Below are 27357 nucleotides of genomic sequence, written 5' to 3' on the forward strand. Positions count from 1 at the left end.
AATGGCAATTCTAGAACTGAAAAATAAGCCAACTAAATTAACTGATGGGTTAAACAATAGATAAGATTCAGCAGAAGAGAAAATTAATGAATTAGAAGACTGGTTAATAGAAAATATCTAGAAGGGAAGCACCAAGGAGAAAAGGATAGAAAATACAGAAACTAACATAAAAAGACATTTGGAACACTGATGAGATCTAGTATACAAATTAATAGAGCTCCAGGAGGAGAAGAGATATAATGGAATAGAAACAATACTTGGCAAGAAAACATCCCAAAATTTATAAGAAACATTAAGCTACTCATTATGGGTTGAATTGTGCCCCTCAAATCATACACTGACAGTCCTAACTGTATACCTCAGAATGTGACCTTATTTGGAGACAGAGTTTTTACAGAGGTAATCAAGTTAAAACAAGGTCATTAGGATGGGCCCTAATCCAATATGACTGGTATCCTTAACAAAAAAGTGAAAATTTGGAAACAGAGGGAAGGCAATGTGAAGAGACATAGGGAAGAAACAGCCATCTACAAGTTAAACAGGAGAAGCCAGGAACAGGATCTTCCCTCACAGCCCTCAGAAAGAATCAACCCTGCTAATAACACCTTGATTTTGGACTTACAGCTTTACAGTATGAGACAATAAATTAATGTAGTTTGAGCTACCCACTCTCAGGTACTCTGTTATAGCAGCCCTAGTAAATTAATACACCACGGACTCAAAAAGTTCTGCAAATCCTAAACCAGATGAATACGAAGAACACTACACCTAGGAACATCACTGTATAACTACTGAAAACCAAAGATAAAGAGAAAATATTAATAGCAAATCAAATGCAGTAAAATAAAAAGGCTAACAACACTAAATAAATACTGACTACATAAAACAACTATAGAATATGTATGTGTATAATTAAAATATATAACAATAAAAACATATAAATCTGAATGGTGGAAATAGTTCCTTTGATGCTATCTCCAAGGAAGCTATGAAGTTAAAGACCTAAGCAGTGATTTCAGCAGCTGCCCAGTGCCAGGCAAAGAGTTTAGAGTTTATGCACTGTCAATTTAGAGAGGCTTAGTAAACACCTTCACTTCCTATTAAAACCCCACAAAGGCCATTGATTAGGAGTAAGGATCATGTCCCAGGACTAAGGGTTATGTCCAAACAAACCTAAAACCAAGCCTTCACATCACAGTGATCCACTGATAATTTAACTGATTGCCAGAAAAAAACCTCAACACTTTTTAAAGGTAAAATGATACAATTCACAGTTTCCACAAGTATCACCCAGAAGGTCTCCTATAAAATAAATTCTTAGACAAGCAAACAGATAGTATATATAGGTATGATTAAAGTACACACACACACACACACACACACACACACACACACACACACACACACACCACAGAAAAAACAGTCAATAGGAGTATACCTAGAAATGACCCAGATACTGGAATTAACATATAAGGCCTTTAAGACAGTGATTACAAATACTACGTTAAAGAATTTTTAGGAAAAGATGAAGAACGGATGAATAGATGGGAAATCTCAACAAAGAAAAGGAGCTCTAAGAAAGAACGAAATGAAAATTCTAGAACTGAAAAATACAGCAGACTGGGCTTAGTAGAACAAAGAATATTTGGAGACAAGTAAATATAAAGTAGCCAAAAATAAGTCCAGAGAGAAAAAAGAATGAACAGAACAGACAGAAATCTAAGAACACATGGGACGTATAACTGGAGTCCCAGAAGGAAAAGAGAGTGAATGAAAAAGAAGGAATATTTTAAAAGATAATTGTCGAATAGGTTCTAAAACTGATGAACAATATCAAACCACAGATCCAAAAAGGTCAGTGAACTCCTTTTATCCCTTTGTAGCAGGATAAGCACAAAGAAGAAATCTAGGCACAGCTGACTTCTCAAGGGACGACAGGTAAGGAAACATTTTCAGGTAACGAAAGAAAAAAACTGCCAACTTATAATTCTTTATCCAGTGAAAACACTTCTCAAAAATGAAGGTAAAATAAAGACATTTTAAGATAAACAAAAACTGAGAAATTCATCACCAACAGTCCTGCACTATAAGAAATGTTAAAGACTTTAGGCTGAAGGAAAATGATCCCAGAGGGAAACATGGATCTGCAAAAAGGAATGAAAAGCACCAGAAATAGTAAATATAAATTAATTTCTTTAAAAGTCTACTCACTGTTTAAGAAAAATAATAAAAATTACACTACACAAAATATACATAAGTAAAATAGTTAACAATAGCAGAAAGACCTGGGGGAAGGGAATCCTACTACTGTTAAGGTTCTTACATTATACATGAAGTAACAGAATATTAATTTAAGGTTTTATTATAACAATATTAAGATAGTAATATTAAATTAAGATAACTTAATTTAAGGCAATAAATTAAGAGTGTCAGATTTGATTAAAAAACAATAAGCATAAAACAAAACCAAGATCCAACTATATGCTGTTTGTAAAAGACACATTTAAGAATAAAAACTTGTGAGATGTGGGACTTCCCTGGTGGTCCAGTGGCTTAGACTCCAAGCTCCCAATGCAGGGGGCCCGGGTTCGATCCCTGATCAGGGAACTAGATCCCACATGCCTCAACTAAGAGTTTGCATGCCGCAACTAAAGCTCGTGCATGCCGCAACTAAAAGATCCCGCATACCACAACGAAGATCCCGCATGCCACAACTAAGACCTGGCACGGCCAAAAACAAACAAACAAAAAACTTGTGAGATGCAGCTTAGAGGGAAGTTTACTGTATTAAATATACATAGTTTTAAAAAGCTGAAAATCAATTATCTAAATATTCATCTTAAAAAATCAGAAAAAGTATAGGAAATGAAATAATATAGAAGAAAGAATATCTCCCAGTGTACTGCATATAACAAGAGTAAGTTTTATTTTGTGAAACTTTTGCTGTATATGTGCACGTGTGTATGGTTCTTAGTTTCCATGTAAAATCTTTCTTTCATATGGACTGTGGTCAAAATCTTTTTGAGAATATTGCTTTAAGGTTTAACTGTTTCCACAAAAGTCAACCTGGATTATTTCAATAACCTACTAACTTGTCTCCCTACCTTTAATAGTCTCCTATTCTCCATTTTGCTATCTTGATTCCAAAATGCAGACTTGATCACATCATCGGCAAAATTAAAATCCTACAACTGCCTTCCATTGCTTTCAGGGTAAAATTCAAAGACCTTAGAATAAATATAGGCCTTTCAGGACCATGTTCTTGACTCCCTCTCCAGTTTTATTTATCACTTCCTCATAAATGCCTAGCTATAAGAAACTACTTTCAGGTCCACCAATTTTGCCATGCTCTCTTTCATTCCCATACTTTGAAAATGCTCTTCAGAGAATATGGTCTTTCATTTAGCTAATTACTGCAACTTCAGAGTTTAGCTCCTTTGGGAAAAAATTTCTCCGTATCCTCCATTCCCACTCCCAAATTAGCTAAAGTACCTATTCAATCTGTTCTCCTAGCACCCTATAGTTACCTTCATTATAGCATTTATTACACAGAATTGCAATTATGTGTGCTCAATGAATGCTTGCTGAACAAACTTCTCCCAGCCATTTGCTAAGGATCCTCCAAAGCAGACTAAATGATTTTATACAATTTCATAAATAAGTAACGATGGTTCACTTCTCAAAAATTAAAAAATGGTCTTTTGAGTAAAAATGGTAAGCTAATCACTCCTGTTCAGTGTCTCTCCCTCCTGGGACTCCTATAAAATGAATAGTAAAGGAACACAAAGGTATAAACCAGTAACAAGGAAAAGGTTTTGTAAGAGTAAGATGTAATGAGGCAGGGTAGAGAAAAATGAGGTTAGGAGTATGCAGAAAGGGAGTTATACCTGGGAAAGGAGCTGACCTGTCTTGCAGAATCCCTGAGAAGTTTTGATCCAGGAAATGATGAGTATAAAAAAGTGGAGTGAGTAGTGGAGTTGAAATCAGAAATTAAAAGTGTGAATACCTTGGGGACTTCCCTGGTGGTGCAGTGGTTAAGAATCCATCTGCCAGTGCAGGGGACACAGGTTCGAGCCCTGGTCCCGGAAGATCCCACATGCCGCAGAGCAACTAAGCCTGTGCGCCACAACTACTGAAGCCCGTGCACCCAGAGCCCATGCTGCACGAGAAGCCACTGCAGTGAGAAGCCCACACACTGCAACGAAGAGTAGCCTCCGCTTGCCTCAACTAGAGAAAGCCCATGCGCAGCAACGAAGACCCAACACAGCCAAAAATAAATAAATAAATTTATTAAAAGAAAAAAAGTACTATATACTGGGAATTCCCTAGAGGTCCGGTAGTTAGGACTCCCTGCTTTCACCGACGAGGGCGCAGGTTCAATCCCTGGTTGGGGAGTTAAGATCCCACAAACCGGGTGGTGTAGCCAAGATCCCACAAACTGAGTGGTGCAGCCAAAAAAAAAAAGTACTTAAAGTATTATATACTTTTATAACCATATATAGTGATTAAAACTAAAAAAAAATTAAAATAAAGTACAAAACAGTTTCTTTCAGGGGCCATTAGACAAATGTCTAATTATCAACCCCTCTTCCAGTTGAGGTGGGGAGAAAGAGGTTCCTTAATTGAGTTGATGAAATTCAGAAACAATGTTTCCATCTAGTATCCTGGGTTTAAAAATATATATATACATATTTCTGCCCAATTTTATATCCCATAACAGTAACTTGGCACACTCCCACTGAAACACTAAGACATAAGGCTTTAGCAAAGCTTAATGGTCAGGGTATTCACGAGCTTTAGCATCAAAAAGACCTAGGTCTTAATTCAGACACCTTCACTTGCTAGCTATAATACTACCTTGTACAAGGTTACTAACCCTCTTCAAAAGTAACTTCTTTGGGACTTCCCTGGTAGCGCAGTGGTTAAGAATCCTCCTGTCAATGCAGGAGACATGGGTTCAAGCCCTGGCCTCGGAAGATCCCATATGCTGCGGAGCAACTAAGCCCGTGTGCCACAACTACTGAGCCTGCACTCTAGAGCCCGCGAGCCACAACTACTGAGCCCATGTGCTGCAACTACTGAAGCCCACACGCCTAGAGCCCGTGCTCCGCAACAAGAGAAGCCACTGCAATGAGAAGCCACCGCACTGCAACGAAGAGTAGCCCCTGCTAGCCGCAACTAGAGAGAGTCCGCGCACAGCAACGAAGACCCAACACAGCCAAAAAATAAATAAATTTATAAATAAATTTATAAAAATAAAAGTAACTTCTTCATCTGTGAACTAGAGATGATAATACTTATCCTAATAGAGTTAGATAACACATATAAACAGTCACAGATATATGGTAAGCAATTGATGTAAGACAGCTTTAATCATTACTTACATTGGCCACCACTTTTACTTCTTTGTACTGTGCTTCATAGAAAATTCCAGCATTTTCAAGTGCTTCTGTTAGTGAGGGCCCATTTTTCACCTGCTTATCTAGTCCATTCACAAATTCCTCCAGCTTGGCACTTGCCTCTTCAAATTCTTTGGAGAATTTCTTCCCACCTGTCTTATCTAAAATAACAAGAGGAAGTATTCTGTAATATTCTTAGTCTCATAGTTACACCTTAAAGAAGCTTCTCTAAATCACAAAAATCACGAAACAGATTATTTAAATGGTTTGTGTGATCCTGCTGTAGTGAAGCAAGAGTGCATGATGAAGGCACTTTTAATTAAGGTAAAGAAAGTTCAACTAAATGAAAGTTTGTTGACTGCTTTTATTCACAAATTTGATGTCACACTGCTACTTAGGAATAATGGAACAAGGCTCAATTCTGTACACTTATACCATTAACTTTTATACTATAGACTATAATAAGATATATCTCTTAGATGAAAAAACAGAGGTTCAGAAAAGTAAAGATAGGGCTTCCCTGGTGGTGCAGTGGTTGAGAGTCCACCTGCCGATGCAGGGGACATGGGTTCGTGCCCCGGTCCGGGAAGATCCCACATGCCACAGAGCGGATAGGCCCGCGAGCCATGGCCGCTAGGCCTGCGCGTCCGGAGCCTGTGCTCCGCAACGGGAGAGGCCACAACAGTGAGAGGCCCGCGTACCGCAAAAAAAAAAAAAAAAAAAAAAAAGAAAAAGAAAGATAAAGTGACTTCTTTGTGTATCAGGCTTAAAGATTATTCTTTCCTATCTTAAGATCTCTGGTAATTTGATATTAGAAGAGTACCATGAATTCTTTTTCAACAATAGTAACACTGTATGACATTGTAAACTGTTTCTTACTCTCTTAAGTACATTTTTCCCAGTGATGTTGGAATATGGCCTTAGGTGTGGATATAAATTTAGGCTTTGCATTTTATCAGCTGTGTAACTTGGGCAAGCTTCTTATCGCCTTATGAAGCCTCAGATTTCTCATGTCCAAAACAGAGGTTTTTAACATGCTTCTGAGTTGTTGTGAGGACTAAATTAGATAACATATGTTAAATTTAAAGCATGGTACAAGAACAAAATAGGTGCCAAAACAAATAGCTGGTAGTCATTTACTCATTATTTCAAAAATAGTTACCGAATGCCTCTTATGTGCCAGGTATTGCTCTAGGCACTAGGATACAGCAAGAACAAATAAGGATAATTTCTACTTTCATGAGATTTACATTCTAATAAATTAATGATTATTATTTATAATCTACAATGTAAGGAAAAGAGAGCAAGTCACTAGATTTTATGAGGCATTACAGTGACCTTATTTATTTATTATTGTTTTGGCTGCACCATGTGGCTTGCAGGATCTTAGTTCCCTGACCAGGGATCGAACCCAGGCCCAGAGCAGTGAAAGTGCCACATCCTAACCACTGGACCACCAGGGAATTCCCTACAGTGACCTTACTGAAGAGCACAGCCAAACCAGTTAATCACTCATGTGAAATACCCCTATCATAATCCAATACATCAAGAAAGGACTACAAGTGGGGAAAAGGACAGAATTTACTTATTTAAAAATTTTTTTTTAAATTTACTTCTTCTCCAGCTTTATTGAGATATAATTGGCATATAACATTGTTTAAGGTGTACAATTTGAAGGCTAGGAATTTACTTATGAAATTGACATGCATGAAATCACCACCTGGGAAAGAGGTACCACAACTATTCTCTATAATGTGAGGTCTTTATGCAAGAAGTCAGTCTGATCACTTGAAGATGACATATGTAGAAAGAAAATCCGACTTATTCTGTTTAAAGGGATGTAGGTATTACCTTTTAAGCATTTGAGAGTTTCTGTGCTGCACACATCCACCCTCATAGTTGACAGCTGTTTTTCTTTCAATTCTATCTGATCTTCTGAGCGCTTGTACAGCAACAGCTCTTCAATGAGGGCCTGAGACTGAACACAGACCAGGGTCATATTTAATTTATGAAATCATCCATTTATTCTACCTTTCCACACTGAAGTAAAACATGAATAAAACCTAACAAAGCCACGAGAGGCAAAAACCCTTCGTATTTCCTCATAATCAGGGATATCAAATATCAACATCAATTCTCATGTCAAAACCATATTTTCAGTTACATACTTTAAAAGAAACTTTTCCTTATTTATTCAAAGCTAATTTATGCTAATTTATGGATACAGAGTTAAGATTGAAACAGACAAAGGTCCACTTATATCTTCTTTAAATTTTAACTAGATAAACGGTCTTATTATGTTAACTTTAAGCAAATTTTAATTTAATACAGTTTTACAGAAAGATGAATCCCTTGTTGGGATTCAACACAAAATTCAGCTGGTAATAGATATTTCAGAAGAAGCTTACTTCGTCCTTTAGAGATACAGATAAAACTCTTAAGTTTTAGACAGTCTGAACATGTTTAAAATATAACTGATGTATAACTGAATAAAAATAAGTCTTTCAGGATGGACTATACAGAAAGCTAACACAAAAGGGGTGAATAATATTTTGGCATGTTGAACATATTCTGTAACTTACTCGAAATTCAGCAACTATCTTAGACTTGAGAGCAGCTTTTGGATTCGTGGATGCTGTTGGAATTAAACAAAAGGTCATTTAAGAATATAGACACAAAATGTTGACTAATATTCAGGAAAATTTCCAGTTTTATAGTTAAGGGTGTACTCTTTGAATATATGTCGAACATGCACATTTAAATCATGGTATAATTCCTAGAATAAATAGTGGAATATGAAATTTGAACACTCCCAAGCATGGTAAATATAAAAATACACTATTTAGATAGGTCTAACCTACTTACCTCCAACATACCCTGTAAGTCTGAAGTCCTAGAATTATTGATTTGGAGATACTGAGATACATGAAGTACCTTTTTGCCTAGTCTGAGTGTAAGAGGATCTTAACACCTCAAATTAAGAGTGTTCAGGAGCAGGACATCCAATTAATCCTGCACACTGGCTGAAGAAAATTTACTTAGAAGCATCAACTCTATTCCTATGTATTTAATTCTGGATTTCTTTTTCTGCTGACTCAATTCATAGCAAAAATAGGCAGGGAAAGTTCTAAGTACAATACCACTGTGGTTGAACTTTGGCTGAAATGATGACTCTTGTTGTTCCTAAGCATGCAACTTACGACCAAAAGGATGTGAGAGGATTCCCTTAATCATGATGAATATCACATGCTTGCTGGAGCAAAACCATCCCAAGTGTCTTGTTTCACCTCCCAATTCTCACTGTCTTTTACCTTGTTCCCTCCACACCTTCAAGTCTTTCTCAATATTCCTCAGTTTGGCCCACAGCAGCCTATCACATGCAGTATTCCACTCCCTTGATCTCATGCTGGGTAAACATGATAAACACAGCAGGAGCTCCTGTTAGAGAATGAGCTTCTGGCCAGCATTTGAGGCCCATGTCTAATCTGGTAGAGTATATCCCCAAATCTGAAGGATTTCATGGCTCCCACAGAAAGGCTTCTTAATGCCTAGTCTCCTCTTCAGCTCTGTTGTTTAATGCCAGCTGCCTCTAACTTCACATATCTTTGAACCTGAAAGTTAGCCTGGGCACTATCACGTATTTTTTTCTTCTTTCAATCCCCCAACTACTCTTGAATCTTCACTCATTTAAACCCTTTTTCTGCATTTCCTTTGTTTAAAAGTAGTTCTATTTTTATTTTTTTAAAGAAGTAACTCCATGATGGCTTGTTTAGTGCAAGTCACTGGGAGCCTCCCAGGCCTGGAAAACACAGGCTTGCCCATGGTTTATGCCAGGTACGATGTCAAATGGTCTACATTTTCTTCTGCTCCAAAAAGAGGAGGTAATTTATATTAGTTGAGATTTTGTTCCTTACTTTGTGATTTCTTCCACTGCTTATTCGGTTGTTTGTTCAGATTTTCTTTCAGCTGCTTCTGAGTTTTGAAAGTGGTACCTGGAAAACATTTCAGTTTTTGCAATCTGGCGTTATGGGAAGCTGTTCTGTCTGTCCACTTCAGTGTCAAAGTTGAAGCATGAAAAAAGGCAATCCGAGACTGTGTGTTGTTTCTTTCTTTCCTTTTCTTTCATTTTTATAAAAAGATAAAAACACCCACCAGATCTAAGAAGCTGATAAATAAACATGATTTTACATCAATGAAATAACAGATTTTGAGAATAGGGTAGAAGCTTAAAAACACCAGGTAACACATTCAAATGAAGAATTTAACAGCTTCTTAGAAGATGCTATTTTTAAAGCAAATTTCTAGTCAAATTATGGTCATGGTATCAGATATCACCTACTGCTATTCAATGACTTAATTACATGTATCTAATACATAGGAACTAAGTAATTTAAATAACACCAGTACACAACTTACTGCAAATCTAAACCAAAAGAGAGACCGAAGAATGCCAGTACATGCTTACTACCCAACAGCTTACTGAAAACTGAAACCCTGTCCAAAAATTGTCCCATAAGTAAGAGGACAGGGCAGTAATTATTAAACACAAAAGATGAACAGTTTAAAGCACTCAACTAAAGTAAAGCAAATGCAGGAAAATAATTAGATGGTCAACATCACTTAATATGCTTTACTTTCTTTAGTCAATAAAAACGAAATTCAACCCTCCCCAAACCAATTCTACTTAAATTTTAATGCAAACCGATTTTTACAATTATTTAATTTTAAACAAACAGGGCCAGATCCAAAAGTTTATTTTTCGTTATTAAGCAAAAGGACCAAATCTATAAAATACATATATATAATTTTAAAGACTGAACAATGACTCAATCTTTCTTTTAGGAGAGAAAAAATACTTACTCAAAGCTTCTCTTAACGCCATAATCATTTCTTCTGGGTATACATTTCTATCTTCCCAGATTTTAAAGATTCGTTCTATAGACTTAGAGACAGATGGATCCCTGAGAAGAAAGAAAAAGTGAGACAGACATATAAAAATGTTAACTTACATCTCAAACTAGAAATCTGAAAATAAAGTTGTCAACAAAATTATTTTCCAAATGTCCTCTCATGTTTATTTTAAAACATTTTTTCCTGGTGTCTAGGGCTAAAATCTTAAAAACTCTTATTCAACACTTTTTACTACTGATATAGATGAGGCTATGGATAACACATTGAACTTTTAAAAAATTTACTGAGAGTAATATTGGTTCATAATATAAGTTTCATGAGTACATTATATTTCTACTTCTGTATACACTAATGATTATACACTCATGAGCATGCTCATGATCAAAAGTTTAAGTTTCCATCCATCACCATACAGTTGACTCCATTCATCCATTTCACACTCCCTCCACTACCCTGCCACGCTGGTAACCACTACTCGGTCCTCTGTATCCATGTGTGTGTTTGGTTTGGTTTGTTCAGTTATTTTATTTTTAATTTTTAAAACATATTCCATGTATGAGTGAAAACATAAGGTACATCTTTCTTCACCTGACTTAACTTCATTTAGCATAATACCCTCAAGGTTCATTTGTGTTGTCACAGATGGCAAGATTTCGTCTTTTTTTTTAATGGCTGAATGGTATTCCACTGTGTGTGTATATATATATATATCTCACACCTTCTTTATCCATTCATCCATCAATGGGCACCTTGGTTGTTTTCCTATCTTGGCTATTGTAAATAATGCTGCAATGAACAGAGGCGTGCATATATCTTTTCAAATTAGTATTTTCATATTCTTTGGATAAATACTCAGAAGTAGGATATCTGGACATGTGGTAGTTCTATTCTTAATTTTTTGAGGAATCTCCATACTGTTTTCCATAGTGGCTGCACGGATTTACACTCCCACCAGCAGTGTATGAGGTTTCCATTTTTTCCACATCCTCTCCAACACTTGTTATTTCTTGCCTTTTTGATAACAGCCATTCTAATGGGTGTGAGGTGATATCTCACTGTGGTTTTGATTTGCATTTCTCTAATAATTAGTGATGTTCAACATTTTTTCACATGCCTGTTGGCCATTTGTATGTCTTCTCTGGAAAAATGTCTATTCAGCACCTCTGCTCATTTTTTTTTTTTTTTTTTGCGGTACACGGGCCTCTCTCACTGTTGTGGCCCCTCCCGCTGCGGAGCAACAGGTTCCGGACGCACAGGCCCAGCAGCCATGGCTCACGGTCACAGCTGCTCCACGCACATGGGATCCTCCTGGACCGGGGCACGAACCCGCGTCCCCTGCATCGGCAGGCAGACTCTCAACCACTGCGCCACCAGGGAAGCCCCTCTGCTCATTTTTCAAACAGGTTACTGGTTTTGCTGTTGTTGAGTTGTATGAGTTCTTATATTTTGGATATTAACCCCATTATCAGTTATTTGATTTGCAAATACCTTCTCCTATTCAGTAGGCTGTCTTTTTGTTTTATTGATGGTTTCCTTTGCTGTGCAGAAACTTTTTAGTTTGATGTAGTCCCATTTGTTTATTTTTCCTTTTGTTTCCCTTGCCTGAGGAGACATATCCAGAAAAGTAATGCTAAGACCAATGTCAAAGACCTTACAGCCTACGATTTCTTCTAGGAGTTTTATAGTTTCAGGTCTTACATCAAGTCTTTAATCCATTTTGAGTTAATTTTTGTGTCTGTTGTGAGACAGTGGCCTAGTTTTGGGGTTTGTTTTGTATGTTGCTGTCTTGTTTTTCCCACTACCATTTACTGAAGAGACTATCCTTCCTCCATTGTATGTTCTTTGCTCCTTTGTTGTAAATTAGTTGTCCATAAATGCATAGGCTTATCTCTGGGCTTTCAATTTTGTTCCACGGATCAAGGTATTTGTTTTTCTGTTAATACCATGCTGTTTTGGTTACTATGGCTTTGTAATATCATTTGATATCAGGGTGTGTGATACCTACTGATTTGTTCTTTTTTCTCAGGATTACTTTGGCTATTCAGGGTCTTTTGTGGTTCCATACAAATTTTAGAATTTTTGTTCTATTTTGGTGAAAAAGTCCTTCAGATTTTGATTGGAATTGCATTGAATCTGCAGATTGCTTTAGGTAATATGAACATTCTGACGTTAATTCTTTCAATCCATGAGCGTGGAATATCTTTCCATTTATTTGTGTCTTCTTCAATTTCTTTCAACAGTGTCTTATAGTTTTCAACGTACTGGTCTTTCACCTCCTTGGTTAAATTTACTCCAGGTATTTCATTCTTTTTTGTTGCAATTGTAAATGGGATTGTTTTGTTTTCTTAATTTCTTTTTCTGCTAGCTCATTGTTATCATACAGAAATGAAACCAATTTCTGTATATTGATTTCATATTCTGAAATTTTACTGTATTTGTTTATTGATTCTAATAGGTTTTTAAAACAATTTTTAAATTAATTATTTATTTAGTTTTGGCTGTGCTGGGTCTTCGTTGCCACACGCAAGCTTTCTCTAGTAATGGTGAACGGGTTACTATTCGCTGTGGTGCGCAGGCTTCTCATTGCAGTGGCTTCTCTTGTTGCGGAGCATGGGCTCTAGGCACACGGGCTCAGTAGTTGTGGCTCACAGGCTCTACAGTGCAGGCTCAGTACTTGTGGTGCATGGGCTTAGTTGTTCCACGGTATGTGGGATCTTCCCAGACCAGGGCTTGAACCCGTGTCCCCTGCACTGGCAGGTGGCTTCTTAACCATTGCACCATCAGGGAAGTCCCTGATTCTAATAGGTTTTTGGTGAAGTCTTTAGGATTTTCTATATATAAAATCATGTCATCTGCAAATAGTGACAGTTATACTTCTTCTGTTCCAATGCCTTTTATTTCTTTTTCCTGCCGAATTGCTCTGGCTAGAATTTCCAGTACTATATTGAATAAGAATGGCAAGAGTATACATCATTGCCTTGTTCCTATTCTTAGAAGGACAGCTTTCAATTCTTCACCACTGAGTATTATGTTAGCTGTGGGTTTGTCATATACTGCCTATATTATGTTGAGGAACGTTCCTTCTGTACCCACTCTATTTTTTTTAATAAATAAATTTATTTATTTTTAAATTTTTGGTTGCGTTGGGCCTTCGTTGCTGCGCGTGGGCTTTCTCTAGCTGCAGCGAGCAGGGGCTACTCTTCGTTGTGGTGCGCGGGCATCTTCTCATTGCAGTGGCTTCTCTTGCTGCAGAGCATGGGCTCCAGGTGCGTGGGCTTCTGCAGTTGTGGTGCATGGGCTCAGTAGTTGTGGCTCGTGGGCTCTAGAGCACAGGCTCAGTAGTTGTGGCGCAGGGGCTTGTTGCTCCGCAGCATGTTGGATCTTCCCGGACCAGGGATCAAACCCATGTTCCCTGCATTGGCAGGCAGATTCTTAACCACTGCGCCAGCAGGAAAGTCCCTGTACCCACTTTATTGAGGGTTTTTAATTATAACTGGGCGTTGAATTTTGTCAAATGCTTTTTCTGCCTCTATTAAGATGATCATATATTTTTTGTTTCTTTTGCGGTACGTGGGCCTCGCACTGCTGTGGCCTCTCCCGTTGCGGAGCACAGGCTCCAGACGCGCAGGCTCAGCAGCCATGGCTCACGGGCCCAGCCGCTCCACGGCATGTGGGATCTTCCCGGACCGGGGCACGAACCTGCGTCCCCTGCATTGGCAGGCAGACTCTCAACCACTGTGCCACCAGGGAAGCCCGATCATATGTTTTTTAATCCTTCTTTTTGTTAATGTATCATGTTGATTTACAGATGTTGAACCACCCTTGCATCCTTGGAATATATCACACTGGATCATGGTGTATGATCCTTTTATGATTCAGCTTGCTAACATATTTTACCTTTTTTTTTTAATTGACATATAGTTGATTTATAATGTTGTGTTAGTTTCTTTTTTTCTTAAATTTATTTATTTTATTTATATTTATTTTTGGCTGCATTGGGTCTTTGTTGCTGTGCACCGGCTTTCTCTAGTTGCGGTGAGCGGGGGCTACTCTTCACTGCAGTGCATGAGCTTCTCATTGTGGTGGCTTCTGTTGTTGCAGAGCATGGGCTTCAGTAGTTGTGGCACACGGGCTCAGTAGTTGTGGCTCACGGGCTCTAGAGTACAGGCTCAGTAGTTGTGGCACATGGGCCCTGTTGCTCCATAGCATGTGGGATCTTCCCGGACCAGGACTTGAACCCGTGTCCCCTGCACTGGCAGGCAGGTTCTTAACCACTGAGCCACCAGGGAAGCCCCATACAATGTTGTGTTAGTTTCTGATGTACAGCAAAGTGATTTGGTTATACACATATATATTCTTTTTCTCATTCTTTTCCATTATAGGTTATTACAAGGTATTGAATACAGTTCCCTGTGCTATACAGTAGGACCTTGTTGTTTATCTATTTTATATATAGTAGTGTGTATCTATTAATGTCAAGTTCCTAATTTATCCACCTACCCTTTCCCCTTTGGTAACCAGAAGTTTGTTTTCTATGTCTGTGAGTCTGTTTTTGTTTTGTAAATAAGTTCATTTGCATCATTTTAAAAGATTCCATATGTAAGTGATATCATATATTTGTCTTTCTCTAACTCACTTCATGTAGTATGATAATCTCTAGGATCCATCCATGTTGCTGCAAACAGCATTATTTCATTCTTTTTTATGGTTGAGTAATATTTCATTGTATGTGTGCGTGTGTACACACACACACACACACACACACACACACACACACTACATCTTCTTTACCCATTCATCTGTTGATGGACACTTAGGTTGCTTCCACATCTTGGCTATTACAAACAGTGCTGCTATGAACACTGAGGCACATGTATCTTTTTGAATTAGTTTTCATCTTTTCTGGATACATGTCCAGGAGTGGGATTGCTGGATCATACGGTAACTCTATTTTTAGTTTTTTAAAGGAACTTCCATACTGTTCTCCACAGTGGCTGCACCAATTTACAGTTCCACCAACACTGTAGGCGGATTCCCTTTTCTCCACACCCTCTCCAGCATTTATTATTTGTAGACTTTTTGATGATGGCCATTCTGACTGGTGAGGTGATTCCTCATTGTAGTTCTGATTTGCATTTCTCTAATAATTAGTGATGCTAAGCATCTTTTCATGTGCCTGTTGGGCATCTGGATGTCTTCTTTAGAGAAAAGTCTGTTTAGGTCTTCTGCCCATTTTTTGATTGGGTTGTCTGTTTTCTTGATATTGAGCTGTATGACCTATTTGAATATTTGGGAAAATAAGCCCTTGTTAGTCTCATTGTTTGCAAATATTTTCTCCCAGTCCATAGGTTGTCTTTTCATTTCGTTTATGGTTTCCTTTGCTGTGCAAAAGCTTGTAAGTTTAATTAGGTGCCACTTGTTTACTTTTGCTTTTATTTTTTTTTTGCCTTGGGATACTGACCTAAGAAAACATTGCTATGATTTATGTCAGAGAAGGTTTTGCCTATGTTCTCTTCTAGTTTTATGGTGTCACGTCTTATATTTAAGTCTCTAAGCCATTTTGAGTTTATTTTTGTGTATGGTGTGAGGAAGTATTCTAACTTCACTGATTTACATGTGGCTGTCCAGTTTTCCCAACATCACTTGCTAAAGAGACTATCTTTTCTCCATTGTATATTCTTGCCTCCTTTGTTGAAGATTAGTTAACCATAGGTATGTGGGTTTATTTCCGAGTTGGCTTGCTAATGTTTTGTTGAGAACTTTTGCATCTATGTTCACGAGATACTGGCCTGTAATTTTCTTTTTTGTGTGTTGTCTTTGTCTGGTTTTAGTATCAGGGTGACCAGACTCGTAAAATAAGTTAGGATGTGTTCCCTCCTCTTCAATTTTTTAAAATAGTTTGAGGAGGACAGGTACTAAATCTTCTTTGAATGTTTGTCTACTGCCAGGTTTTAAGTGTAGAAAGTCCTCCTACCAGAGATTTTTTACATTATAACTTATTTTCTTTCATCTCTCTTTTCATGATTAACGTTTCTTTTTTTCCTCCTCTGTTTTGGTTTATTTATTAATTTAATTAATGGAAAATAGGCATACCCTAATATTTCTTTTTAATGTTCAGCTGTATAATTCATTTAAAGACCACTGGTGTATAAATGTAAAGTTAAGCTCTAAACAGATTTCCAATTAATTGTTTCAATATCATAATTTCTCTTTTCCTCACTCATTTACTGTGCTTCCTCTAGAATATAATTATTAATCTTTTTCTTGGCTGTAAATTCTGCACCATTGATCCATTTTTACATTATACTGTATTATCTTCAAAACTGTAGCTTATCTTCCCTCATTACGATTATACTTCAGAACATTTCTTATATTCTCATTTGCTTATTTTCCTGGAGTAAATTTAGAGTAATGTTAAGTTCCAAAAGAGGTGATATTTTGGCATTTTTAATTTGAATTATATTAGGAGAATATATTAATTTAAACAAAGCATTACTTTCTAATTAATATCTATGAATTATTAATACATTATTCTTTACTGCAGCAAAGCATTAATAAATTTATATTCAACATTCCCAAATACAATTTATTCATAAAGGTCTCACATATTTCCTGTTAAGGCTATTCTTAGGTATTTCATATATTTTATTGCTAGTATGATTCACCATCCCTCTTACTGCTAACTTCCCAGGGTAAAAGTGATTCAGAAGTTTGTTGATGGTAAATTGTTCTCAGTTTTTGCTTCTCTGGAGAATCATCTTTATATGGTTTGTCTAGCTCTTGAAAGTAGTCTTGCTTTGTATGCAAATCCATGTTTTTTTTAATTAATTAATTTTTGGCTGTGTTGGGTCTTCATTGCTACACGCGGGCTTTCTCCAGTTGCAGCAAGTGGGGGCTACTCTTTGTTGTGGTGCACGGGCTTCTCATTGTCGTGGCCTCTCACTGTGGAGCATGGGCTCTAGGCACGAGGGCTTCAGCAGTTATGGCTCGCGGGCCCTAGAGCACAGGCTAAGTAGTTGTAGTGCACGTGCTTAGTTGCTCCGTGGCATGTGGGATCTTCCCAGACCAGTGCTCAAACCCGTGTCCCCTGCATTGGCAGGCAGATTCTTAACCACTGCGCGACCAGGGAAGTCCCACAAATCCATGTTGATGGCTATTTTCTTTCAATGCTATAAAAATATTTTTTGTAACTGCCTTCTGGTTTCACTGTTGCAGTTTAGAAGTCTGTTGTCAGTCTAACTGTAGTCCTTGTGCATGTGATCTGACTCTGTCTTTTCTCTTGACTACTTTGGTTTTTGTTTACTGTTTTCTCAACTGTCATAAAATAATAACATAAAACTTGCCATTTTAACCATTTTTAAATGTACAACTCAGTGGCATTAGTTATATCCACAATGTTGTACAATGACCTCTGTCTGTTTCCAACAATTTTCACTGCCCTAAACAGAAACTCTGTACCCATTAAACAATTAACTCCCTATTACCCCTTTCCTCCAGCTCGTAACAACTTCTAATCTTTCTGTCTCTATGGATTTACCTATTCTAGACATTTTCTATAAATGGAGTCATATAATATTTCCCGTATAACCACAATTCTACCTTCTGTTTCTATGAATCTGACTACTGTAGTTACTTCATATAAGTGGAATCATACAATAGTTGTGCTTCTGTGATTGGTTTATTTCACTTAGCATAATGTCTTCAAGATTCATCTACGTTGTAGCATGTGTCAGAATTCTCTCCTTTTTAAGGTTGAATGATATTCTGTTTTATGTATATACCATATTTTGTTTATCTGTTCATCTGAAAATTGGGCTGGTTCCTTCTTTTGGCTATTGTAAAAAGTGCTGTTATGAACAAGGGTGTACAAACATCCATTTGATTTCCTGCTTTCATTTCTTTTTTTGTACATACCCAGGAGTAGAACTGCTGGATCATATAGTAATTCTCTGTTTAACTTTTTGAAGAACCATCAAACGTTTTCCATAGCAGTTGCACCATTTTACATTCCTACAGAGATGCAGAAGTTTTCCCTCATTCTCTCTAACACTTGTTATTTTCTGGTTTCATTTTGTTTTTAAATTAGTTATCCTAGTAGGTGTGAACGCTTTGGCTGCTTTTAAAAATCTTTTTGTTTTGTAATTTCATCACAATGAATGACTAGATATAAATTTTTTATTTACCCTGGTTAGTATATGTTGTGCTTCCTATCTTTGAAGATTCATGTTTTGTTTTGTTTGTTTCATCACTTTCAAAGTGTTCTCAGCCATTACCTCTTTGAAAGAACTCAGAAGTTCTCTCCTCCAGAATTCTCATTTGATGTTAATTAGGCCTTTCATTCTATTCTTCATTTTTCCACTTCCTTCTCTCTACTGCTGCATTCTAATTTCTTCAGAACTATTTTCTAGCTTAATCTCTTTTTCCCTTCTAGAATTCCTACTGGTTCTTTTGCCCAAATATCTTATCCATTGTTCATTTTATTCCATTTAGTCTTTCTTTAACATCTCTTATAATTGTCTTATATACCCTGTCTGATAATTCTAGTATCTGAAGCTCATTGTGAGGGGATCTAAATCTGCTGATTCTCCTTTGTGGTGCTTTGTTTCCCAATGTATTTGGCGACCTTTGATGGTGAGCACATATTTTTTTGATCTATGAGATTCCTGGTGATCTAAGTAGGAAATGTGTTCCTGGAGAGCAAATCTATACTGGAAGCCAGGGGAACTTATGACTCAAGACTACTTTATCCCCTTTCCAGAGCCCAGATCATGTGGTAGGTACTCTGAGATAGGCATACTAATTAATGTCAGCTCTGCCATTCTAATATGTCCACTGTTATTGGTTCAGCTTATATTTTGTCAAGAATGTAATTGTTTTATAAAAAAGGACCCTTTGGAATTGATGGCTGGCCATTCAGCCAGAAGCCAAGTCATAATTATCTGTAAATGTCTGTTTACAGAGCTTCCTCCTGGCAGGAGTTATAACTTATTTACTGTTGCTTCTTCAGCACCTACAAAGTGTTCACTAAATAGTAAATGAATGAATGACAACTGGATTTTGTCATTTTCAAATCCAACTATTCATTATAGTCCCAACAGCTATTTGCCGAAGTCTCAAGTAAAATATGCTGGAAAAACAGCAACTGCTAAGAAATCATAAAAATAAGACCAGGGTATAATATAGTAAAAAATAGCACTAGATGGGGAAACTAGAGGTTTTAGTTCTGGTTTCAGTGAGAAGTCTTTTGGGAACTAGGTTTCTTCATTTGTAAAATGATTTTTACTAAACAATTTCTGTTAGCTCTAAAATTCTTGGCTAGATTCGTTCTTTATATGAACACAGAACTCTCAAACTTCCACAATCCAACCATCTCTTGAATTTACAAATTCAACTAAAATAAAAAACCAAAACAAAATCCAAAATAGCAGTTTTACTTACCTTGCAATTCTAGACCTCTATTTCAGCCATTACTGATCACAACCTTAATTTCTACAGAACATACAATTATTACCACACACAACATAATTAAATATAAACTTTGTTGTTTGACTTATAAGTAACAAAAAAATTGACTGACTTGCAGAATTGCTAGGATGTTGAATAGATGCTTCCTATGCTAGCAACCCTCTCCCCTGGACCACTTTTAAAACAGCAAGGTATTAGCCAATTATTTCAAGGCATAAAGTTGATAAGGAGTACAAGAGGTGCCCAGGTATCACAGATAAAATAAAGAGAACTAGGGAATTTCCTGGCGGTCCAGTGGTTAGGACTCCGCGCTCTCACTGCCGAGGGCCCAGGTTTAGTCCTTGGTTGGGGAACTGACAGCCCACAAGCTGCGCAGAGTGGCAAAAACACAAAACAAAACAAAACCAGAACCAAACAGCATAATCTTGTGCCTCACTCAAGAATATCTTTTCTTTATCAGTATCTTATTTCTGGGACATCATCAGAATAATGTGCTATATATCTTGCAGGTTCTTAATAAATATTTGCCAACTGACTGAATGGAAGACCAAATACTGGGTCAACTCAAGGAGGAGGCAGTCAATACTTAATCCAAAAAACCTTGTAGCTCAGAAATTAGATGGAGACAGATTTTTATCTCTGAAAACTTGCTACTCCGTATCTCGTAAAATAATCCCCATTTATAAAACTTATCTTTTTTATTTGCCTATAACAAATGTTTTCCCTAGTGTGTCACTTGTCTTTAATTTTATGGTGTCTTCTATAATGTAGAAGTTTAATTTTGATGTACTTAAATTTACAAATACTTTTCTTTATTATCTGTTCTTGGTGTCTTAAGAGCTTTCTAAACTAACCCTTATAGTCATGAACATATTCATATTTTCTTCTAACATTTTAACGTTTTGTTTTATACATCAAGGTAATTCATTTGGGATATATTTTTGTGTACTGTGTTGGGAAACATTTAACATTTAATTTTATTTTTTCCACACAGAAAGTCCATGTCCCAGAATCACTTATTGAAGAGTTCATCTTCCCCCCAATGAACTGTAATGCAACTACTACCATTTACAGAGATCCCATATATGTATGAGTCCATTTGTGGGCTCTCTGTTTTGTTCCTTAAATCTATTTGTCTATGCTTGTATTAATACCATACTCTTTTAATTACTATAGCCAAATAATAATTCTTGATATTTCATAGGTTAAGTCCAACTTGGCTTTCTATCAACAGTCTTGACTACTCCTAAGACACTAACTCCTCTATATGAATTTTAGAATCAGTATAATGAATTTCTTAAAATGTCCTACTGGGAACTTGATTAAAGTGTACTGTATTTACATGCTGATTTTTGTGTTTTTGAAACAGTTTTCTTCATAAAGGTCTCAACACACTTTTGTTCTAGGTACCTATAAGCTTTTGTTGTTACTGCTAATAATATCCCTTTTTTCTTAAATTATATTTTAACTGGTTATTTCTGATATACTGAAATGCTATTGATTCTTATATGTTGATTTGTATCCAGCAACCTGGCTGAATCCTCATTAGTCTGTAAATTCTCTTGGATTTCCTATGAATATGATCGCAAAGTCTCCATTTATCTTTTTACCCTATATGATTCCCCTGAAAACATTTTATAGTTCTTCAACAACTATAAATCAGAATTTGCAAATTAAACAAAAATACAGTAAATACCATTCATACTAACATTGATTTAAAGTGATAAATATTGTCGAAACGAAGTACAAGGTGCAATGCAAACATGATACTGAATATATACACTGAATTTAATATTTTTTTAATTTATCAAGCCGATAATACTATTATCATTCAATTATTTCACCATTTTTCTCCATTTGAACTACTATGAACTTTTTTTTAGTCGAAATTATTAGTGCCTTCAACTGATACAAACCATTATTTATATATTAAAGCCATCTTTAACCTTTCCTCATTAGCCTTTGATAAAGTAATATTATCTTACGTCAAAATACAAACACATGATAACACAGCCACTGAAAATGAGTCACAGAACTGTTAATAAGGTAATCATACGGATGACACTGAATACGCTTAGACAATCCACAGACCCTTTAAACTATATCTATGGACCCACCTAGGAATATCTAGGCCTGTACTTAAGAAATACAGCTTTACAGCTCTCCATGGTATTTCCATCCATGCATCAAGCTAACCAACCACCTATGATATGACAAGCATTGTGCTGGGAGTAGAATGTCTGGGAGATAGAAACTGGTGACAAAAAGCATGTGTATCGGGCTTCCCTGGTGGCGCAGTGGTTGAGAGTCCGCCTGCCAATGCAGGGGACACAGGTTCGTGCCCCGGTCCGGGAGGATCCCACATGCTGTGGAGCGGCTAGGCCCGTGAGCCATGGCCACTGAGCCTGCGTGTCCAGAGCCTGTGCTCCGCAACGGGAGGGGCCGCAACAGTGAGAGGCCCGCATACAGGAAAAAAAAAAAAAAAAAAGCATGTGTATCAATTACAAGGCAGTGTGTTAGGTGCTATGACAGAAGTAGAGACAGGTATAATGGTAGCAAAGAAGAATTGTTTAATCCAGACTAGGAAGTAGAAGTCAGGAAGGGAAAATTTCTTGAGGATACTAAGTGCATAAGGAAGGTGAAAGGATAGAGCAAACAAAACTCTACAGAGTTCATACCTAATTGGGAATACTGTACTGCTCTACGGTTGATTATACAATTTGTTCTACTACGCTGCCAATTTGATTTTCAAAAGGAATCAACTTCTTAAATTCATTTACTTAATACTGTAATTTGAAAACTGTTTAGTCCAAATAAATCTTACATTATGGAAAAGTTGCATATAATTACATATGATATATATTATAAACAAATGATTGAAAAGTGAACAGCCATGTAATCACAACCCAGGTCAAGAAATAAAATACCGCTAGCTCCCCAGAGGACCTGAGTGGACCCCTTCAAGTTTACAATCCCTTCCACCTACCTGGGATGGTAGACTTTTGTGATAATTGTTTCCTTACTTTTCTTTGTTTTAACATGTAGGTAGGTATAAACAAGAGTTCATTTTTTGCCAAATTTGAACTTTATATAAATGGATTCATACTATATATACGTAAATATTCCTTTGTACTTTCAATCAATATTTTGTGAGATTTGTCTATGTCACTGCATATAACTGAAATTCATTAATTTTCCTTGCTGTCTGGTATTCCAGTATGCTACAATTCATTCACTTTACTGTAGAAAAATGTTTCCAAATTTTTTTTATTAGGGTTTTCACTTTATTAATTTATTTTCTGGCTGTGCTGCGCTGCTTGTGAGATCTTAGTTCTCCAACCAGGGATCAAACCTGGGCCCCCTAAAGTGGAAGCACAAGAGTCCTAACCAATGGACTGCTAGGGAATTCCCCAAATTTTTACTACCATAGACAATGTTGCTATGAAAATGCCCTTCCACTGATCTTGCTGCACATATGCAAAAGTTGCTCAGGGGTAAAAGCCTATGGGTGGAATTGCAAGATCTGTACATAAACATTTTTTTTTTTTTTTTTTTGCAGTACGCGGGCCTCTCACTGTTGTGGCTTCTCCCGTTGCGGAGCACAGGCTCCGGACGTGCAGGCTCAGCGGCCATGGCTCATGGGCCCAGCCGCTCCGCGGCACGTGGGATCTTCCCGGACCGGGGCATGAACCTGTGTCCCCTGCATCGGCAGGCGGAGTCTCAACCACTGCGCCACCAGGGAAGCCCTGTACATAAACTTTTTTAAATGAGGTGGTTTTATACCAATCAACCCTCAAAGCAACAGTATATAAGAGCTTCCACTGTGCCACAATCTTGCTAATGTTCGTACTGGTGGACTTTAAGATCTATGCCTTATCTGGTACGTATGTGTGCTGGTTATTAATTTACTGTCTCTCAGCTCTAACATGCCCTTCCCTTGTGGTACCGGAGCCAGACTCTGCAAACTCTATTTCCCCTTGGTTCAGTGTTGGACTCTGACAACAGAGAGCCCTAGAGTGACACCGAGAGGCTAGAAGAGGCAGTACGGATTCTTCTTTTGGTGCTCTGTTTTCAAGTGGATCAGCTTAGAGGCATCTTGGGTGCATTTTAGCATAGCTTTTGTAGTTCAGCGGTGAGTGCTCTCCAGCCTGTTTCTTAACCACTAGTGACAGGTAGCATGTTCTTACAGCAATCCACTCTTTCCTCAGGTCTGAATCTTAGTTTGGGGTGGGGTGGGGTGAGTCCTTATTTACTTCTCCCTCAGGTTCAGAGGTAGTAGCTGCTTTCAGCAGATACTATTCCATAACACCTTAGAGTTAGTTTATTCTTTCTAGTAGTTAGCTACCTTTTACCTACTTAACGATTCTTCATAATAAATTTTCCCTGTTTAAATTACTGATATGTGATTTATCTCTCCTGATTGGGACCTAACTTATATGATATGTAATGATATGTCTCAGCAGTTCTAGGGCTATATGACATGATAGCAGAACAGACTGAATGCAAAAAAGCAGGTAAGAAAATATAGCTGTCTGATGTTAAGCCAGACATTAAAGAGATCTGGCAAGAATGCAAAACACCACCACTCTTTTCACTAAAATTTTAAGTGTTGGTTATTAACGTTTATTGTTTTAAAAGTTATTAATAAATATTTAAATAATTTCTGATTTGATTTCTACAAGTGCCCGGTAAAACTAAAATCTTCAAATTTTTTGTCTTTCTCTTATTTTGTAATTCTTTATATATTCTGGATATGAACCTTTTGTTGACCGCATAAAAATATTTTCTCCCACTCTGTGGCTTGTCTTTTCACTTTTTTTTTTTTTTAATTTATTTTTGGCTGCATTGGGTCTTCGTTGCTGCATGCGGCCTTTCTCTAGTTGTGGCGAGTGGCGGCTACTCTTTGATGCAGTGCGTGGGCTTCTCATTGCAGTGGCTTCTCTTGTTGTGGAGCATGGGCTCTAGGCGCCCGGGCTTCAGTAGTTGTGGCACATTGGCTTAACTGCTCCACAGCACGTGGGATCTTCCCAGACCAGGGCTTGAACCCGTGTCCCCTGCATTGGCAGGCAGATTCTTAACCACTGCGTCACCAGGGAAGCCCTTTGTCTTCTCACTCTTTATAGTGTCTTTCAATTAAATGGAAGGGTCTTCATTTTAATGTAGCTGTATTTATTAATCTTATGAGGTAAGGTCATGAAATATTCTCCTATATTGTCTTCAAAAGATTTGTAGTTCTTTCATGTTTAAGTATTTAATATGCAATTGATTTTTGTGTATGATGTGAATGGGATCTAATTTTTTCTATATAGCCAATTTGTCCCAGCAATATTTATGAAAAAGTTATTCTTTTTCTACTACCTAATAGTTTTCATACAGAGACCAAGTATATATACTGGTCTGTTTCTAGACTTTGTATTACGTTCTACCAGTTTCTTTGGCTATCTCTGGGCAAATATCACACTGTTTTATTTATCGTAGCTTTATAATCAGTCTTGAAATCTGGTAGAGCCAGTCTTCCCACCTTGTTGTTCTTCAAGAGTTTCTAGGCTTTCTCTTTGTGGGGGAAGGGGAAGAAGAAGCTCTCTGCACTTCCATACAAAATTCAAAATCAATTAATAAAATAGGCGGGAAAAACACTACTCAGAGCCTAATTAAGACTGCTTTGGATTTATAAATCAATTTGGGAAGAAATGACATTAAATATTGAGTCTTCCCTATCCACAAATTATTTCTTTAGGTTTTCTATACTGTTTCTCAATTATGTTTTATAATTTTTTCAATAGAGATCTTATACATCTTTTGTTAAGATTTATTTCTAGATACAGGTGATTCTCATTAATTGCAGATTCTGTATTTGCAAATTCACCCACTTACTAAAATTTATTTGTAACTCCAAAATTTAGTCATCAGATGTGTTTTGTTTGGCTAGCAATACATTTTTTAGAATGTGATTTAGCTTTACACATTTAAAAATTGGGAGGCTTCATATAAGAATCTAGATTTTGACCTAGCTTAAAAAATGAGAAAGTCTTTGGAAGGTCTGAAAGCATAGGTCAACAGTGAACTCATGTTTCTTTATGGCCATAGGCTAGGGCTGAGTAGCTGTTGCCCCTTTTAGATGGGTTTTTCCTTACAGTCCACCCACTTCACTCACCTGGGTTAACTGTCTGGAACTTCTAAACATTTGCCCCTCCTCAATTAAAGGGATTTAAATGATAGCCTTAAATTAAGAGAAATGAATTCACAAAAGGGTAGAAATGAGTCTAAAGTACAACCGTGAACAGAAATTTAAAAGGGGGATGGGATGGGGTTGTTTATGGAATACTAAAGCTCATATCCTAATATACTCTCATTTATCATATACTTTATAATTAATTTCTTTATAAGTGAGAATATATTCTGTTTCACTGATATAGTCTTCTACTCCTGATTCTATTATTGTTTTAAAATATATACAGATAATTGACAGGGGAACTCTGACTCTGATGTTCTTATAAACAATTATCTTGAATATATATCCTTCCACATCAAACCCTACTGAGATTCTGACTGGGATTACACATGAATTTATAGATTACATATTGGGAGAGAATCATATTTTTAACAATACCAAATCTTTCCCTTCAAAAGTATGTATCGGGCTTCCATGGTGGCGCAGTGGTTGAGAGTCCGCCTGCCGACGCAGGGGACGCAGGTTCGTGCCCTGGACCAGGAGGATCCCACATGCCGCGGAGCGGCTGGGCCCGTGAGCCATGGCTGCTGAGCCTGTGAGCCATGGCTGCTGAGCCTGTGCGCGTCCGGAGCCTGTGCTCCACAACGGGAGAGGCCACAACAGTGAGAGGCCTGTGTACCACAAAAAAAAAAAAAAAAAAATATGTATCTATCTCTTCATTTATCCAGGTCTTCTTATAAAACTTTCTCTATAAAAGCCTTACATACTTATTATATTTATTTTGGGGTGGGGTTTCCTTTATTTGGGGGGGAGGCAGTACTTTTTGTTGCAAAAGGAATCTTTTTTTTCTAATTACATTTTTAATTGGTTACTGCTAGCATATATAGGAAATCTATTGCTTTTCTACGTTGAACTTGAATCTGGCTATTTAACTGAACTCTCTTATTAGTTGATTCTATGTAGGCCACGGGTCAGCAAACTACAAACCTCAAGCCAAATCTGGCCAGCTGCCTGATTTGTAAATAAAGTTTTAGGAACACAGCCACACCATTTGCTTATGGCTGCTTTTATGCTAGAATGGCAGAGTTGAGTAATGGCAACAGAGATCCTATGGCCTGCAAAGCCTAAAATACTATCTGGTCTTTTATAGAAAAAGGTTGCCCACCCCTGAGGTAGGTAACCCTATTATCTGCAAATAATGATAATTCTATCTCTTCTAAATGCCTTCTCATCATTTATTTATTTATTTATTTAGAAATGAATGGAATCTCAACATAATGGTGAACAGTAATAATGATAGAGGGCATCACTGTCCTGAAATGCTTTTATTGTTTCACCATTAAGTCTGATTTTATCATAGGTTTCTGAAGATATCCTTCATTGAGCTAAAAACATTTTCAGAGCTTAAAA

At 37.1% G+C, this 27357-nt stretch overlaps 1 protein-coding gene across 5 annotated transcripts in view; it reads right to left on the reverse strand.

Annotated features, from left to right (window-relative positions):
• Window positions 1–27357, reverse strand: part of RPRD2 (regulation of nuclear pre-mRNA domain containing 2) — an 84134-nt gene that overhangs the window by 18870 nt on the left and 37907 nt on the right. For 2 of the 5 annotated variants that reach the window (XM_082832703.1, XM_082832706.1), the window contains exons 3-7: window positions 10260–10360; window positions 9314–9391; window positions 7982–8034; window positions 7251–7377; window positions 5385–5560 (exon numbers count right to left, since the gene is read on the reverse strand). In XM_082832703.1, the coding sequence (XP_082688829.1) occupies window positions 5385–5560; window positions 7251–7377; window positions 7982–8034; window positions 9314–9391; window positions 10260–10360 (535 nt within the window). Of the gene's footprint in view, window positions 1–5384; window positions 5561–7250; window positions 7378–7981; window positions 8035–9313; window positions 9443–10259; window positions 10361–27357 lie in introns of all 5 variants that reach the window. The other 3 variants (XM_082832704.1, XM_082832707.1, XM_082832705.1) reach the window with 2 other exon arrangements.

The sequence above is a fragment of the Leucopleurus acutus genome (genome assembly GCF_964270905.1).
Source record: "Leucopleurus acutus genome assembly, chromosome: 2".
NCBI classification, from domain to species: Eukaryota; Metazoa; Chordata; class Mammalia; order Artiodactyla; family Delphinidae; genus Leucopleurus; species Leucopleurus acutus.